Genomic DNA, 17,059 nt, shown 5'->3' on the forward strand with positions numbered 1-17,059 from the left:
GGGTTGATGGTGGCCTGTGTCTGCCCTGCAGAAACCTGGGGTGGGCGGGGGAGGGGAGCACAGAAAGAGCAGAGGGTTCAAGATCAGAAAGGAGGTGGTATAAGACGGAGACACCACCGACCTCTCTGCGGTGGCCAATGGGAAAGTAATAGGCCCATAGACTCGGGTTCATCGTGGGAGATTCCAATGACCTTGAAGGCCTTGATTTCCACGGCGTCACGATGAGCAAGATGTAAGGCAGTGGAGCCAGCCCAGACGGGAGAGCAGTACTCTATCAACCTGCGGATGAAGGCCTTGTTTGTGTATAGGAGTTCAGGTGTGCCAAGGACGGACTTCGTATGACGGAGGATGCCCAGTCAATGACTGGCTTTGGAGGCCAACTTTGAAATGTGGTTTGCCCAATAATGTTCTTGACTGCTAGCTTGACCCAGGAATTTGAGTGACTGAACTTCCTCAAAAGGATTGTTAAGAAAGTAGATGGGAGGGGTTGCCAGATGGTAGAGAGAGATAGAGAGAGATATAGAGAGATAGATTTGTCAGGATTGAAATGTATTCCAAGTGTTTGACCAGCTTGTGATTTTGTCCAGGTCTTACGAGAGGGAAGAGGCTGTAGCCTGCCCATCTGAAGGATTGGGGCTGTCACGGCAGAGGATCTAGTCATCAACAAATATATAAAGGGGATTTCCTTTAGAGTCTTATTGATCATTGGTCAGTGTCAGGTCAGGCCAGATTAGATCTGTGACTTGTTACCGGTATCATGTAAACCTGTACTAACCTGTTCCATGGTCGGGTTGTCGGCGACTAAACCGTCTCCCCCACCAGGTTTTTTGGTGAGGAGGGTTTTTGGATATGGACACCCAGCAGGATTAAATACAAAACCTGTCAAAGGGCGGAGGAGCTCCTTGTGAGCCGACGGCCATCCATATCTAGTGCCCAACTGTGTCTGCGGACATCGTCCTGCAGTTGGGTTACTTCTTATTAGGAGGTTGGTATATGGTGATAGGGATGGTTATGAGACATCTGTTAGTCCTCATGGGTCAGGAACTATGAACCAGAATAGCACTAAGTTCCTTGACTTTGCAAGAAGTCATGGACCTTGAGTGTGGCCGGTTCATGGTTTCAGTGCCCACAAGCTCATCGCTGGACTTGGTATTCCAATGCTGGTGGTGTGGCAAAGGAGATTGACCATGTCCTCGTTGATGGTCGCTGGAGGATGATCCAGAACTGCAGGGTCTACCGGAGTGCTCAGTTCCTCAATACTGACCACCGACTTGTTGTAGCAACTCTGAAGTTGTACCTTAAATCCAGGAGAATGGTACCATCCCAGCCTCGGCTGGATGTTGGCATGCTCAAGGATGAGAGGGGAGCTGAGAAGTTTGCGAACAAGCTGAGTGTAGATTTGGGGGGTCTGGGTGCTTAGGGAGGTCCTGAGGAGTTGTGGAGTGCCTTCAAGACCACCGTCCTTGATGTTTCCAGTGGATGTCTTGGAACTCACCGGAGGGCAAGGAATAATTTTGTTTCTCAAGGGACATGGGATACCATTGACAAGAGTCGCAGGGCCAGGCTGAATGGCAGAGCTGAGCTGTTCAGGGAGCTGAGGCGTAAAACTGTACGTGTGTTAAGGGTGGACAAGGAGGCCGATGTGCGAGGAATCTGTGAGGGGGTAGAGCATCACCTGTGGTCAAGTGATTCTCATCATGCTTACAGGGGAATTCACGCATTGCGTTCACCCAAGCCCATCCCTCGGTGTACTATAGTTAGAGCAGAGGGTGGTAGGCTCTTGACAGAGGAGTCTGAAGTGAAGGCCCGCTGAGCCAGTTACTTTGAGCGGTTGTACCAAGCTGATCCACCAGCTGTCGAGTTGGATGTCAGGGGTGTTGCAATCCCTGTTGCTGACCCTCCAATCATCTGTGGTCCACCTTCGCTTGTGGAAACACAGGCTGCGGTGAACCGGTTGAAATGGGGTAAAGCTCCAGGGATCTGTGGCACCCATGCTGAACTTCTCAAGGCTAGTGGAAATGCTGCACTCGTGTCGTTGCATGCAGTTATGTGCTCTGCCTGGAACACAGGCATCATCCCAACTGACTGGAAGAGGGGCCTTGTTGTCCCTCTCTGGAAAGGGAAGGGTGATCGCCAAGACTGCAACAACTACCGAGGGGTGACGCTGTTCTCAGTGCCGGGCAAGGTCTTTGCTCGGATAATTCTTGATGGGGTTCGCCACCATCTGCTTGAGCACCAGCATCCAGAGCAGTCAGGCTTTACACCAAAGAGGTCAACGATTTACCGTATCCTTGCTCTTCGGGTCCTCACCGAACACATACGAGAGTTTCAGCAGGGGCTGCTTGCAGCCTATGTTGATCTCTGTAAAGTGTTCAATTCAGTGAATCGGGATGCCCTTTGGAGGATTCTTGGTCTTCGTGGGGTGCCACCAAAACTGATCGATCTGATGTCTGAACTCTACTCTGGTACTGAGAGTGCTGTGAGATGTGGTGGTACCATCTCTGACTTATTTCCAGTTGTTACTGGAGTTTGTCAGGGGTGTGTACTGGCCCTCACACTTTTCAGCACTTGTATGGACTGGATTCTCGGGAGGATGTCGACGAGATCAAGCTGCGGTGCATCGTTTGGGAATGTCAAGATCTCTGACCTAGATTTCGCAGATTATGCAGTCATCTTTGCGGAGACTTTAGATATCCTTTTGGGGACCCTCGAGGTGCTGAATGAGGAGTCGGAGCCGCTGGGATTACGGGTTTCCAGGGTCAAAACTAAGATCCAGGCTTTCAGTGACATATTGGATACTGCAATCTTGTCTGTACCTGTTTGTGGTGAGGATGTTGAGGTCACGGAGAGATTCACTAACATTGGCAGTGATATTCATGTCTCTGCTGGCTGTGAGGCAGAGGTCAACAGACGTCTGGGTCAGGCCTGGGGAGTCATGGATTCACTGGATAATGGGGTGTGGCGCTGCTGGTACCTGTGCGGGAGGACGAAAGTCTGAGTCTTCAGGTCCTTGGTGCTTCCATTCTTGCTCTATGGATGCGAGACTTAGACGCTGACCAAGAATCTGAGACGGAGTCTTAATTCCTTTGGTACCAGGTCTCTTCGGAGAATCCTTGGCTATCGCTGGTCGGACTTTGTGCCCAACGACTGGTTGCTGAGAGAGACTTGAATGAGATTTGTTACCTGGATAGTCCGTGAGCGTCAGCTCCGGTTGTGTGGCCATGTTGCTCATTTTCCTGACGCTGATCCTGCTCATCAGATTCTCTCAGCGATGGAGTCTTGTGAGTGGAGGAGGCGAATGGGCCGACCACATGCCTCGTGGTTGCAGCAGGTTGATCAGCATCTCAAGGAAATGGGGTTGGGCCAGGCATCTGCCTGGGGGATGGCCAGACGGAGGCCTCTGGAGTATCGGCAGAAAGTGGACGCATTGACTCGCTGCTCTGGGCATGCTCCCATACCTGACCTGACCTATTGATCATTAATGAAGATCAGTATTTGGACTGAGCCCAGAACACTGCCTTGGGGCACTCCATCCTTGATAGGGAGAGGGGATGAAAGGATTCCATTGAGAGCCACATGTTGGCTACAAGAGTAGAGGAAGTCAGTAATCCATGTGTTGATTTGGCCTTGAATGCCATAGGCAGAGAGTTTGGAGTGAAAGACAGGGTGCCAGACTGTATCGAAAGCACGAGATATGACTAAAGATGTCATGTCTGACATTGAGAATTTCCATCCATTGTTGGGTGAGAAGAAGCAGCATGTCCATTGTTGAGTGACCTGTTCTGAATTTACATTAGTGATCTGAGATGAGGCTATTGGAAAAAGGAAGGATTTCATATCAACTGTGATGATGGATTCCATGACCTTGCTGATTGGAAGGGAACTGATAGGTCTGTTGTTAAGGGGATTTGTTTTTTTTTCACCTTTTATGTAATGCAGTGATGTTGGCTGATTTTCAAGCAGATGGAAAATGACCTGGGGCATATGATAGAGTGAAAAGGGCAGAGGGAGGATATGCAAGAGCAACAGAGCAAGTTTTTTTTGGACATGTGAGCTTATGCTGTCCGGTCCAGTAGTTGAGTGAGAGACGAGGTTTAACCGAAACTTTTCCACCTTCTCAGGTGCAAAATAAAAAAAGTCCAGGAACAGTTAGGTACAACTGTGATGGGTGGTGGGTATAGAGCGTGAGGGGTTGGGGACACAATATTTGGAAGCAAACATGGAATTGAGGCATTCAGCCTTCTCACGAGCGGAGTCGGTTGTGCTGCCAATTGAAGTGAGAGAGGTGAATGAAGGTATCGAAGCAGAACATACACTAGATACAGACTTAACAAGGTGCCACCAGGTTTTAGAGGAGGAAGACATGTTTGAAAGTTCAATCTTGAGCTTGGACAGATGTTTTTTGGCTCTCCTGAGAGTGGACACTCACTTGTTGCGAGATTTTTGGAATGCGCTGAGATTGCCTTTGGTTGGATTTCCTTCTGGGAAGAGAAGGCAAGTTGTTTCTGAGCAACTATCTCATCACAGGATTCTGTTTACCATGGGTGGGAAGAGGGGTAGGATAATTGAATAGGAGATGGGATTAATTTGTGTGTAAGACAGAGCAGGTTTCTGTGAAAGAATTTTCAGGCTGAGTTAATATCAGGGGCAGTAGATATGGGAGACCGGTCTTGAAGAGAGATGGCTGCTTGCGGTCGCTGCCAATGTGCCTGAGTGAAATGCCAGACTCTTTGGTGTTGAGGCGGCTCTGAAAATCGCCAGAGAGATGTTGACTCTCACAAGCATATGATCAATTGAACCAATTGGAGTGAAGGAAGAGCAGGAGACATCTGCAGGGAAGTTTGTCATCACTGAGTCTAGAAGGAAGGATTTGCCACTGGGAGAATTCTGAGTTTGGAAGTACACAGATTGAGTCGGTCTCATGGAGTCACTGAAATCCTTTGTTGAAGTGCCATGGCTAGTGAGAGAGGTACCAACAGAGAAAGTGGGGTGAGGGTGAATCTTGGAGAGGGTGGTGTGAGGGAGAATCTTGGAGAGGGTGGTGTGAGGGAGAATCTTGGAGAGGGTGGTGTGAGAGAGAATCTTGGAGAGGGTGGTGTGAGGGGGAAGCTTGGAGAGGATGGAATGGGGGGGGGGATGCAGAAAGTGCAGACAAAGTGGGGAGATGCTGAAGAGGGGGACATGTAGAAGGGGAGGGGTTGGAAGGACCCAGGCTTGTTGGAGGTGTTGTCATGTCTGTTATTTATAGAAATAAATTGTTCTTCTTTGAAGAAAAAAATAGATAAAGTATAAATTTTATCTCAGGAAGAACACTATAATTGTGAATTGTATTTTGCCTTATCATGTAAAAGCGATTATTGAAAGTAAAATATTGTGCAGAGTGTGCTGTGGTTTTTGCGCACTCCCAACTCGTACCACGGTTATATGGCCATGGGTGTTTATATTCATTCTTGTTAGTATGTTGTACCAGTTTTGCTTGTAGCTGTGCTTGTGACTATGATTCATGGGTGGGCCTGTATTTCAGGTGCAAAGAAGCAGAGAAGGCCTTGCACTCAGCCACACTGCGCATTCACGATCTTGAGAGCAGGAACAGAGATCTTGAGAGAGAGCTGGTACAGCCATTTTGTCAAAATTCCGAATAGTTACCTTCGCATTCTGCGAAAGGTTATGTTTTGGTCGCTGTGCATTTATTTATTTGTGAATATGTGTGTTTGTTTGTTATTCGCATAACTCAGAATGTATTAAACCAAATTGCATGAAATTTGGTGCGATGATTCGTGAGTGTCCAAGGACGATTTGATTAGATTTTGGGAGCGATCGGGTCAAAGGTCAAGGTCAAGGTCATGAAAAGGTCAAAAACACTCTTTTGAGTATAACTTCCTTCATAATACAGCTATCGACATGCAACCACCACCATATTGTTCCATGACGAGATACCTTTCGGATATGTAGTGTCGGATTTGACGTAACGTCATCGGAAGTGCGTCTAAATGACGTCACAAGATGACGTAAATTTTCAATTTTCGATCTCATCAGTTTTGATCATACCGTTTTGTAGGACTTACTTTAAGGACGTCACACACCAAATTTGACTTCGATCGGACTGACCGTTATGACGTCATTGACGTTTGAACATGACGTTTTTCAATTGTGGCTAAAATGTCCTGATATTTTACATTCAAATATCTATATAATTTACAAAGCAAAGCCTCCCAAATCCAGGCATTACGATCAGTACCAAAATATCTGTTTATTGATGTACAGGTTTTGCCAATTAACTCTGTAGTCAAGGTCAAGGTCACACTCAAGGTCAAAATATACTTGTAGGCATAGCTTCAGATCTAATAGAGCTATTGACATAAACCAACATTAAAACGTTCAGTGAACTACGAGCTTTCAGAATGGTAGTCCCCGATTGGACGTGACGTCCCCGGAAGTGCGTCAAAATACGACGTCAGAGATGACGTCATTTTTCAACTTTTTTATTTTTCAGTGTTTATCATTCCATTTTGTTGGACTGCCTTCAAGGAGGTGACACACCAAATTTGACGTCAATCGGACTGACGGTTGTGACGTCATGGACGTTTTAAAATGACGTTTTTCAAATGTGCCCGGAAAAAGTTGCAGCGGCGAAGGTATGCGCTCTACCGAGTGCCCGTTCTAGTTTTAATATGTAAAGATCTGTGAGCTCCGATTGGTCCTTTCTATGGCGTCAATCAGTGATTCCTCATTCTCAACTCTGGTGCCATGTAGTTGAGGCTCATCCAAGCCATTTTAGAGATGTGTGAATGATTTGGTTTCTCTCTTTTGTGGCACCAAATCTGGATGATTAATTATTATTGATGGACCCTGTTCAAATGTACTTTGGAGGTTAGTTGAAATGTTGTGACTGTGGGAGTCGATTTGTTTAAAGACCTTAAAAGTGACTTGAGTTGAAGATTAGATCCAACACCAAATGCTGTTTTCAGACGAATGTATTGGAAATTTTAAAAGATGATGGTTTACCTTTTCACAGTAGGAATCCAAGTTTTGTGAATGTTATTGCGTACATAGTGGAATCTGTCAGTTTATCAGCACTGTTTCATGACAGGGAGCATGGCCAGAGCGCTACGATACAGCGGTGCAAGCAACGCACATGATGCAGCGCACATTGGAGGAAGTGCGCACTCGCTGTGAACGGGAGGAGCATGCTGCAAAGGCACTGCGGACAAGGGTTCGAGAGGTAGAGCGGGCCTACAATGATTTGTACCATTCTGCTGACAACCGAGAGGAGCGTAGCCACCGAGAGCGGCGCATGCTTCAAGACGTAAGAAATGATTATATGTCCAGGTGGTTCAGATTTGATGTGGACAAGGGGCAGAGTAATCTATGTAGGTTTTCCTTGTGCTTGCTCTCGACAAACAAATGCAAAGCACGATATCAGCCCAGGTCACTGAGCTGGCTGGCTCCCTGATATATCCACTTGGCCTTCCATATGAAAATTTCTGACTTTGTCAAAAGTCATGGGAGGTTAACACCTTAACGTTATGAATTTTGGAAAGGTCTCAATCTCTTGTACTCCTTGAGCTTCGGTTTCTTTCATACTTGCAAAGTTGTAATCACCTACTTTCCTTTTACCCAGCTTTTGGCAGAGTACGAAACACTTACCAAGGAAAATGCGCACATGAAAGTGAGTGACTGAAAGATGTTCTAGTTTTATAAAAAGCAGTTACTTCATATTTTATTGTTTAAAATATTGAAGTTCCATGCTGATGCTGATAAATGGAATTGTTATCATTAATTATATTTGTTGTTGGGAATGTCTATACATTATAATATCTGCAAAATGGTGGCATTTTTGACTTGTATATTTGAAACTAAGGGTAATGTATTGATTGTGGATTTGAAAATCAAGAGGCCTTGTATGTCGGGGAACTTTATTCGTGTGATAGAAATTCTTCAGACGGCTGAAGTTTCTGTGGTGAAAATAACAAACTCCTTTCTAATGGGATGTATTTTGTTTTTTTCAGGAAACTTTGAGAAGTACGGAAAACAGACTCATTGATGCAAATGATGAGACAGCAGAGCTTAAGAGGTAATTGGTCAAACTATCTGCACGATTTGTCATTTCTCTCATGTCACATTGTGTTGAAATGTACGTTAACATTATTCCCCTTTCTTATTTACTTTTGTTGAAACGTTTTGTAGCCTGACATTTTGAAAGTCTGAATGCGATAGAAACATATTTGTCTATGTGGCACGGCTGCATTCATTGCCAGCCAAGAAAGCTCATAATTTGCAAATTGTCATTTTCAGGATGATGACATTGACTTGTATTTTTTTTTTGGCCTGGCACCAATTCTAAAGCAGACTTGGTGATCCAGGCCGATTACCATCTTTGAATGCTGATTAGAGAGCCAGCTAAATTTTGATGAACAATTCGATAGAGATATCCAAAATATGCTTGATGCTTCTTTGATAACTTGTTGCTACTTCTTTTTAATGGCAAGGCTTTCTTTAAGTATATTAAGGGAAAAGAACAGGTTAGGACCAGTGTGGGCCCATTGAGGGATAGCATTGGGAAAGTAGTTGGTGATGAAAGTGAGATGGCAGGCTTATTAAACAGGTATTTTTCTTCAACTTTTACACAACAGTCAGGAGAATTGCCAATAGCTGAGAGTATCTTTCAAGGAGGTAAGGAACAGCTTTTACAGAAGATCCAGGTTGGAATGGTGGAAGTAAAGGACCAGCTAGGAAATGTAATAGAAGATAAGGCTCCGGGTCCACATAATATGCACCCAAGAATATTGAGGGAGGTGGCTGAGCAGGCAAGCGAGATGTTAATGGATATTTTCAATACTTCCCTGGAGTCAGGACAGGTACTGGAGGATTGGAGAGTAGCAAATGTAACACCATTATTTATGAAAGGATCCAGAGAAGAATTGGGAAACTATAGACCTGTTGGTTTGACTTCAGTTGTGGGGAAGGTGTTGGAGACATTAATTAGGGACCAGATGAGGAACCATTTAAATAAATACAAACTAATTAAAGGTAGTCAGCATGGGTTTACCAAAGGTAGTTCCTTTTTAACAAATCTTTGAGAGTTCTATGAAGCAGTTTCTGATTGGATGGTTGAGGGAATGGCATTGGACTTGTATATCTAGACTTTAAGAAGGCATTTGATAAGGTACCACATCGGAGGTTGTCAGTCAAGGTGAGGGCTTGTGGAGTGGCTGGTCAGGTAGCTTGGTTTTCAAACTGGCTGATTTGATCGGAAGCAAAGAGTGGCTGTGAGTGGGAGGATTAAAGTAGTGGGGTACCCTAGTGATCAGTACTCGGACCATTATTATTCATAATTTACATCAACGATTTGGATAGTGGGGTGAAGAGTCGGCTTTCCAAATTTGCAGATGACACAAAGCTTGGTGGTAAGGTGGATAGTGGAGGGGGTGGTGATCAGATTCAGGAAAGTATTGTTACTTGCATAGATCGTGCAAAAGATTGGCAGATGCAATTTAACCTGAGCAAGTGTAAGATGCTGGGGATGGGTAAGAATAATGAAAACGGAGATAACATAATGCAAGGGTTAATTTTGGAGCGTGTCACACATGAAAAGGAAATGGGGGTGGTAATAGATACAGGAAGTAAGCAGGCAGCACAGTGCCAGACAGCTATAGGTAAAGCAAACAGGGTTTTAGGTTGTATTCGGAAGGGGATCATTTATAAATCAAAAGAGGTGGTGTTAACATTGTACAGGAATTTAGTGAGGGCCACATCTAGAATATTTTGTGCAGTTTTGGTCACCACAGTTTCAGAAGGACATAGATGCCATGGAGAGCGTTCAGCGCATGGCTACTAGATTGATTCAGGGCCTAGCTAGACTCAGATTAAACTCAGATAGATTCAGGGCCTAGCTATGAGGAGCGGTTGAAGGAGACAGGGCTTTATAAACTAGTATGGAGGTGGTTTCAAGGAGATATGATTGAGATGTTTAAGATAATGAAGGGTATAGACATAAGTGCAGAATAATTATTTAGTAGAGCAGACAGTGATCGGACAAGGGGCCATAGCCTGAGAGTAAAGAAGAGGAGAGGTAAGATGGTAGTAAAGCAGGGGTCTTTTACTCAGAGAGTAGTAAATGCACGGAATGGTGTCCTTGGAAAGGTAGTGGCAGCAGAAACGGTGGATAAGTTTAAATTGGAATTTGACAGGTTCCTGGAAGTTATGGAGATAGAGGGATGTTGGCAGGACTTTTAGGTAGTTTTAGCATTGATGTGTGATTATGTGCATGTGTATGGAGTGTTGGTTGAAGGGGTCTCGTCAAGGGGTGATGTGTGGTTGATGTTTTGTTTTAGGTTTTTTTTTTTTTACCCCAAACCATCTATGCCCATGCCCCCTCCCCTGGAAATTAATAGAAATACAAAATCTCAACAACAAAAAAAAATTACTTAATAAAGAAGAAAATAAATTGCATTTTTCTTATTTAGATGTGGTGTCGATGAATTGGTGTGGTGTGATGTGGTGCAGGCATGATGGGCTGAATGGCCTCCATCTGCATCTAATTTCCTTGTGTTTCCTTGATATGTACTGGAATACAAGACCTGTTGCAAATTGTACCTCATTGTACATCTTCACAAGTTGAAGCGAGGAAGTCCAACATTGTATATAATGCGTGATTCCAGGTTGAATTCCAGGCTGGAGGTGCAGATAAAGCAAATCGAACACGGGAGAAACTTGACCCATGCCCGCGGTAGTGATGGTATTTCAGATCTTCTGCACATCTCCATCAGGTGAGGAGCTTCTCGGTAGATCCTCATACCATAAACGAGCAGTATTATCCATTGGCTATGATATAAACCCCTCAAAAAAAGTTTGGAAACTCAAGTTTGATCGATTATATCTCTTGTTATTGTGCTGTCATCACGTCTCGGAGGCCCACCCCCCGAAGAGGCTCCATAGTAGCTTTCAGCACGCTGGCCTCCCATTGGCTGGGGTGCACGTGCGATGCTCGTCCTTCGCTCATTGGCTGGAGGAAACGTTCCATGCCCTTCCTCGGGGCGGAGCCTCTATCTGAGGTGATGGAGGCTCCGCCCACGCCTTCAGCCAAAAACACTTGGGCAATGGCGACCGTGTTGAGTGTGGGACGGTGCCGCTGTTGTTGTTGTTGTTGTTGTTGTTGTTGTTGTTGTAGATGAATAAAACCTGACGATAAAATAACTCACAGCGCACACCCGAAATTCCCATTAGACATAGGGACGGGACCCTGACTATAAACACGTACTTATCGAAATAACTGAACTGCGGGGGCTGCTCTCTGTGTGCACAAGGCTTCCAAATTCATAACAATATATATATATATATATATATATATATATATATATATATATATATAATTGTTATGGCTGTGGAAATTCGCAATACACCATAAAGGGTCCTCAGGTGAGATATATCGATAAGTTCATGTGTAGTTAGCCCACACTTGTTGTTTAGAGGGAATATGTGTGATTCATCCGGGCTGTGACGCTTTGAGTTAGCCATTTTTCTTTCTATATCGTTATTTTGGACCATTAAGCCGCCAACAACTCAACACCACCACCTTCGCCTCTTTACCTCCACAACTCCATCCCGCAAACATCGCTTCACCGCCATTCCCAAACGATGCCCGCCAACCACCAAACCACCACAGCAAACCCCCCACCACCTTCGCCTTTCTCCTTCCACAACCATCGACCCCACCACTAGTCAACACCGAACGTCGTACTCTCCGAAGCCGTTTGGTGATTGCTGCGGAACGCAGCAAGCCGCGAGTGCAATGGATGCCTTTACGGGAGAGAAATTCGGATCAGGGGAGGTTCACGCCCCTTTTCCTCCATCCAATGGATGAGCGTCGGGCGCTGTGGCCCCGCCTCCAAGCGCGATGGATGTGAACTCCTCTCAGGAAGGAATTCGGATCAAAAGAGGCTCACGCCCCTTTTTGCCACACCAATGGCTGAACAGAGGGTGGCGTGGCCCCGCCTCCAATCTCGTTTTGATCCTAAAATCTGCATATAGGCTCCTCCCCTAGTCTATAAAAGACGCGAGTCTGTGTGGAACTTGTGGTAGTGTGGGGGTCGCTTTTATCGTCGTTGTTGCCGTCTCGTCGCTGGTCGTTGGTGTCGTCTCGTCGTTGTTGCCGTCTCGTCGCTGGTCGTTGGTGTCGTCTCGTCGTTAGTGTCGTCTCGTCGCAGGAATCGAGCCACCTTCGCTTTCACAAGCGACCAAGCCAGCCAGCCATTCCCCTCGCTTGACCCTGAGCATCAACAATTCCCCCCCCCCATCCGCGCTGCGATAGTGCCGGTGGCCCCGTTCATTCTCCACCCTAACCGTGGTGCCAACCAAACCGTGCTTGCGCGGAGCATGCCGGAGAGGGCTCACCGACCACGCCAGGGTCACGGAGTCGGGGCGCAACTGCGCTGACATTGAGGCTTGCCCGCCATCGCGTCACGAGGACGCGGGTAAGACCTTTTTGGTCTCGTGGACCTGGCCGCTCCTCCAGGTTCCGCACACATTTGGTCCACGGACCCCGTCTACCTCCCTGCCAATGGGGAGGTGTTTCCTGTTTATTTTGAATGAATGATGTGGCGCCGAGTCCCGACAAATATAATTGTTTAAGTGTTGTAAATAATTATAGTCGGTAGTAGTGCTTTTGCTTTTGTTGGATTTTGGCTTTTGTTGCACATTGCATTACTGCCTCACGTGCGTGTGTTGTGTGTGTGAAATAAAGGTGCTTGCTTGTTGAACTGTTTCCCGTTTCGTTGCGTCCTTTCCTCTGTTTGAAAGTTCCATCTTGCATCACGTAAGGGATTGATAGTGGGTTGAAACACCCGATAAGTAATCTGACCCGTCGAGGTCGACGATAACTCCGCTCGGTTATCCCTGCAGCACGGAACGAGCCGCTGAAGCGGTTCGTGACCGAAGTCGACCTGCGGAGAGGTACGATCGCCTGGTCGACCACTCGCGCAGGTACTTAGGTAGGTCGAATTTGGCGAGCAACCCTATCCTGCGCGGGTGGACAATTGGCACGATTGTGGTGAGGTTAAACCCCCACCCGTGACTGGCTCCTGGCGGTCGTTCCTGGAGGGTCACGACTGAATTGTCCGTTCTGGTGGGCGACGCGTGGCGATTCAAGTTACGTGGCCGATCGCACGCCGGACGGGCCAAAATTCGTAACTATATATATATATATATATATATATATATATATATATATATATATATATATATATATATATATATATATATATATATATATATATATATATATATATATTGTTGTGGTTGACGAAATTCACAAACCACCATTCAGGTCCCTTAGGTGAGATATCTCTGTAAGTATATGTGTAGTTAGGCCCAAACCTGTTGTTTAGAGGGAAGAAATGTCATTTATGCGGGCTGCGACCCTTTTAAATAGCCGTTTTTCTTTTACTATCTTTATTTTGGACCAGCCGCCATTACTACCACCACCAACCACGTCTCAACAGCCATCACACAACAACCACCAACCACAATGCCGCTTCACAACAACAGCCACGACCTTTACCGTCACAACTCGCCACCATCGCATCACCACCATTCTTGCGCCACTTGTGGGCACCGATACTGGACTCGTGCAGGGCGCGCACCGAGCAGCGTGTTCAGAAACATCACAGACTTTCCGAAGAAAACAGATCAAAAACGACTCACGCCCACTTCTGTTCCGTCCTATCGGTGAGCGTGGGGCGATTTGGCCCCGCCTCCAGGGCGTTGGAGCGTGGTCGCTATATGCAAATTCATGGATCAAAAAGCATTCACGCCCACTTTTCCTCGGTCCAATGGGGAGCCAGTTAGAGGTGAAGGGTCGGAGGTAAAGCGTCAAAGGTGAAGGAGCGAGGCCACGGGGGATATAAACGGCTGCGTTCGTCAGTCAAAGCAGTTCGCAGTGGGGAGTTCGCGGAGCCAGTGAAGAGTTGGGACGAGTCAAGAGAGGAGACGGAGAGGGCGATTGGACGGAGCTGTGGAGAGGTGGCGGCGGCGAAGGCGGTCGAGGGGGTGCTCGCATCGGATTCGGGGAGCTGCGGAGGGAGAGGCCGGCGGCGCGACCGAGGTCGTGGTGGAGACGCTCGTCGCGGGACCCGAGACAGGGAGATATCCTCCATCCCCCGAGCATCAACAACCCCCTCCTGTTTCCCCCCGCGCTGAGATAGTGCGACAAGGGGGCCCCTTTCCCACCCCCTACCAGACACTGTCCGCGAGGCCCGCGGAGTTGGGGCGCCAGCGCCATTTCGCGGCTCATCACCAGACGGGTAGGCCCGACGCGGTCTCGGCCCCAGGCCCGCCTCATCCTTGAGGGTGGTCCTTTTCTTTTGCTTTGGGTATATGTGTTGTCGGCGCCGTCTGTGAAGTAAAACTGCATAAGTGTTGCCGTGTGCTCGCGTAGTCGGTAATAGATCTGCATTGTGTTTCTCTTTTATATTTGCTTTTTGTGTAATATTGTGTTTCTTCTTCTTTTACATTTGCTTTTGGTGTAATTGTATATGTGTGCTTTCCGTTCATCGTGAAATAAATGTGCTTTATGTTGAACTGTTTTCCCGCTTCGCTTCGTCTTTTCCTCTATTGAATCTCCATCTTACTTCACGTAAAGGGTTGGTCGTGGGCTAAAACGCCCGATAATTAATCGAACCGTCGAGGCCGACGATAACACCGCTCGGTTATCCCGATAGTACGGAACGGGTCGCTTAAAGTGGCCCGTGTCTGAAGTCGACCTGCGGCGAGGTGCGATCGCCCGGTCTACCCTCCGTGTGGGTACTTAGGTAGGTCGAATTTGGCGAGCAACCCTATCCGTGGGGGAGACCGTGTGTGTGAGAGAGCGGTATGTAAGGGAGATGTCGGTGGGCATGTGTGAACATGCAGCCGCGTCTCCCGGGGTGAATGTAATCGAATGGAGTGTGAGCGTCGTAACACGCGGGAGTGCATGTGTCGAATGGCGACGACGGCGACATGTGAGGAAAGGAAGCCGAGTAGCGGCTGTAGTTGTTTCGGGGACCGTGCCGGGTTCACCCAGCAGTGAGCACGGGGTCCGTGCTGTGCAACGCACGAGGCCCCCACGTGCTCGCTTGCGAGAGTGAAGTCCCGGTCCGGAAACGCACGCGGTGGATTTGCCGATCCCGCGGACGGACAAAGTTTAGGCAGGATTACGGATTTGGACCGGACGGGTTCTCCACGCGATCGTGTGTGTTAAGCTCCAACGGGCAATGCACATGTGTTCGCGTGGGGAACCCCTCGAGACGTGGGGCTTGTGTTTTTTTTTTATGCGCACGTTGACGCCATGGCTGCACGTGGGGTTGGAATCCGGCAGGAGGGGTATCCCTGCCGGATAGTACCGTCCAAGGAGGGACGAGGAACACGTGCAGCTGCATGACGTCACGGGCAGGTGCAAAGTGCGCGAGCTGTGAGTTGCCGCGCTGGTGATGCGCATGGAAAAAAAAAAAAAAAAGCAAGCCTCACTTTCGGGTGCACAGGATTCCTGGGCAAGGGGTGGAAGACCCCCTTAACTGGGCACAGGATGGAAACTAGTTAGGGGGAAGGGTTAGCTTAGCTAGACCGACTTCATGGGGCAGGGGTAAGTCCTCATGGAGTCCGTGGAATGGATTAGTTAGAGGGATTGTAGCGAGATTTAGGTTGGGTAAATAATTTTTGGGACATTTGAGACAGTGACAGACAGTGAATGTGTAGTGGGGACGTAGCTTAGCTACGTAGTGTTAAAAGGAACGTGCTACTAGTTTAAGGGACGACGTGGGAGCACGAGTTAGTTAGGGGAGGTAGTTAGAAGGATGGCAGAGTTCAGCGTGAGTGTGTTGAAGAGTTGGTGAGTGAAGTGGAAGCATGTGCTTGGTGAGTGAGTGAGGCCATCGGGTCTGTGTGTATGGAGCGAATGGGGACTGCATGGTGCGATGAGTGATTGGGGGGAGGAGTGACTCCCGCCCAAGGGACCCCGGGGTCAGTGTAGAGTGAGTTAGGGGGTTAGTTAAATTGAAAAATGGAGGTCGTTTTGTTGTTGGTGTGAATGTAGGCTCGAAACCCATTTGGAGGGGTGCAGGAGCCCTGTTGACGGGCTGGGAGCGTGGTGGCGAAAGGTGAGTATCGCTGAGTGGGTACCCCGGGCACCAGGCTAGTCGGCCGTGGTAGGCCAAGGGCCCATGGGGGGCCGGGATAGCGTAGTGGGCACGGGTGCGCCTGCTTGGTGCGGGGGCCCGGGGCGCCATTAGCCGCGTGGGCAGTGTAGTGGGCACGGGTGACCCTCGGAAAGGGGCCTGGGAAGCCAGCTTGCCACGTGTGCGTTTCAGGGGAGGTGCCATGGGGGGCACTCCCCGGTGTTTAGGGAGCTGGTAGGCTCGGAGGCAGTGTAGTGCCCGGGGGTGCCATAGCTGGAGATTCGGCAGAGGGTCGTGCCTGCCAAAGGGAGCCACGTGTCCCAGCCATGAGACCGTGTGAGGGCACGGAGAGAAAATTGGGGCGGCGAGGCCCGAAATTGAAAGGACACCAACACAGGCGACGGGAATCAGGGTTGTTAGAACCAATAGTTTAAGCGAGAGGCGCTTGTTGAAAGCCCCGGGGTAGTTTAACAGGTTAAATGGTTAGGGTGGATAGGAAGTGTACCCCTCCGCACCATCCATCCCCTCGCTCTCGTTGTGGGCCGCTGGACCCACTTTGGGTTGGATCGCTGAAGTCTGGGGAGGCCATCCTGAGGCTTCGTTGGGCCTCGACACAGGACGCTAGCTCTCCCTTGTTCCCCTCCGGGAAGGGAACGTAGGGGTTGGGAGTAGGCTAGGTGACAGGATAGGTTAGCCGAACAAGGACAGTACAGGGGGTTAGGGGACGATTTATAGTGGGGAAGTAAAAATAAAAAAATAAGTTGGGGCTAAATTGGGGTTTGGACAAATTAAGGGAGTGGGTATGGACAGTGACAGGCAAAGGCGATAGGTTGGGAGGGAGACCGTAGGGTAGGTCCGAGCCCGCCTTCCGAGTGGCCAGCACCACCGCACTCCCTCCACCAACCTCCACT

At 48.1% G+C, this 17,059-nt stretch overlaps 1 protein-coding gene across 16 annotated transcripts in view; it reads left to right on the top strand.

Moving 5' to 3' along the window:
* The window catches only part of MPHOSPH9 (M-phase phosphoprotein 9), a 135,556-nt gene that overhangs the window by 62,238 nt on the left and 56,259 nt on the right, over window positions 1-17,059 (top strand). For all 16 annotated transcript variants that reach the window (XR_015057571.1, XR_015057570.1, XM_085878849.1 and 13 more), the window contains 5 exons: window positions 5,525-5,612; window positions 7,091-7,306; window positions 7,622-7,669; window positions 8,010-8,074; window positions 10,662-10,769. Coding sequence is in view for 14 of the 16 variants with exons in the window: in XM_085878849.1 (XP_085734975.1) it covers window positions 5,525-5,612; window positions 7,091-7,306; window positions 7,622-7,669; window positions 8,010-8,074; window positions 10,662-10,769 (525 nt within the window). In the remaining 2 variants the exon portion in view is untranslated. The remainder of the gene's footprint in view (window positions 1-5,524; window positions 5,613-7,090; window positions 7,307-7,621; window positions 7,670-8,009; window positions 8,075-10,661; window positions 10,770-17,059) is intronic.

The sequence above is a fragment of the Eptatretus burgeri genome, chromosome 4 (assembly GCF_056783735.1).
Source record: "Eptatretus burgeri isolate ZD-2024b chromosome 4, Ebu_testis_v1, whole genome shotgun sequence".
Lineage (NCBI taxonomy): Eukaryota > Metazoa > Chordata > Myxini > Myxiniformes > Myxinidae > Eptatretus > Eptatretus burgeri.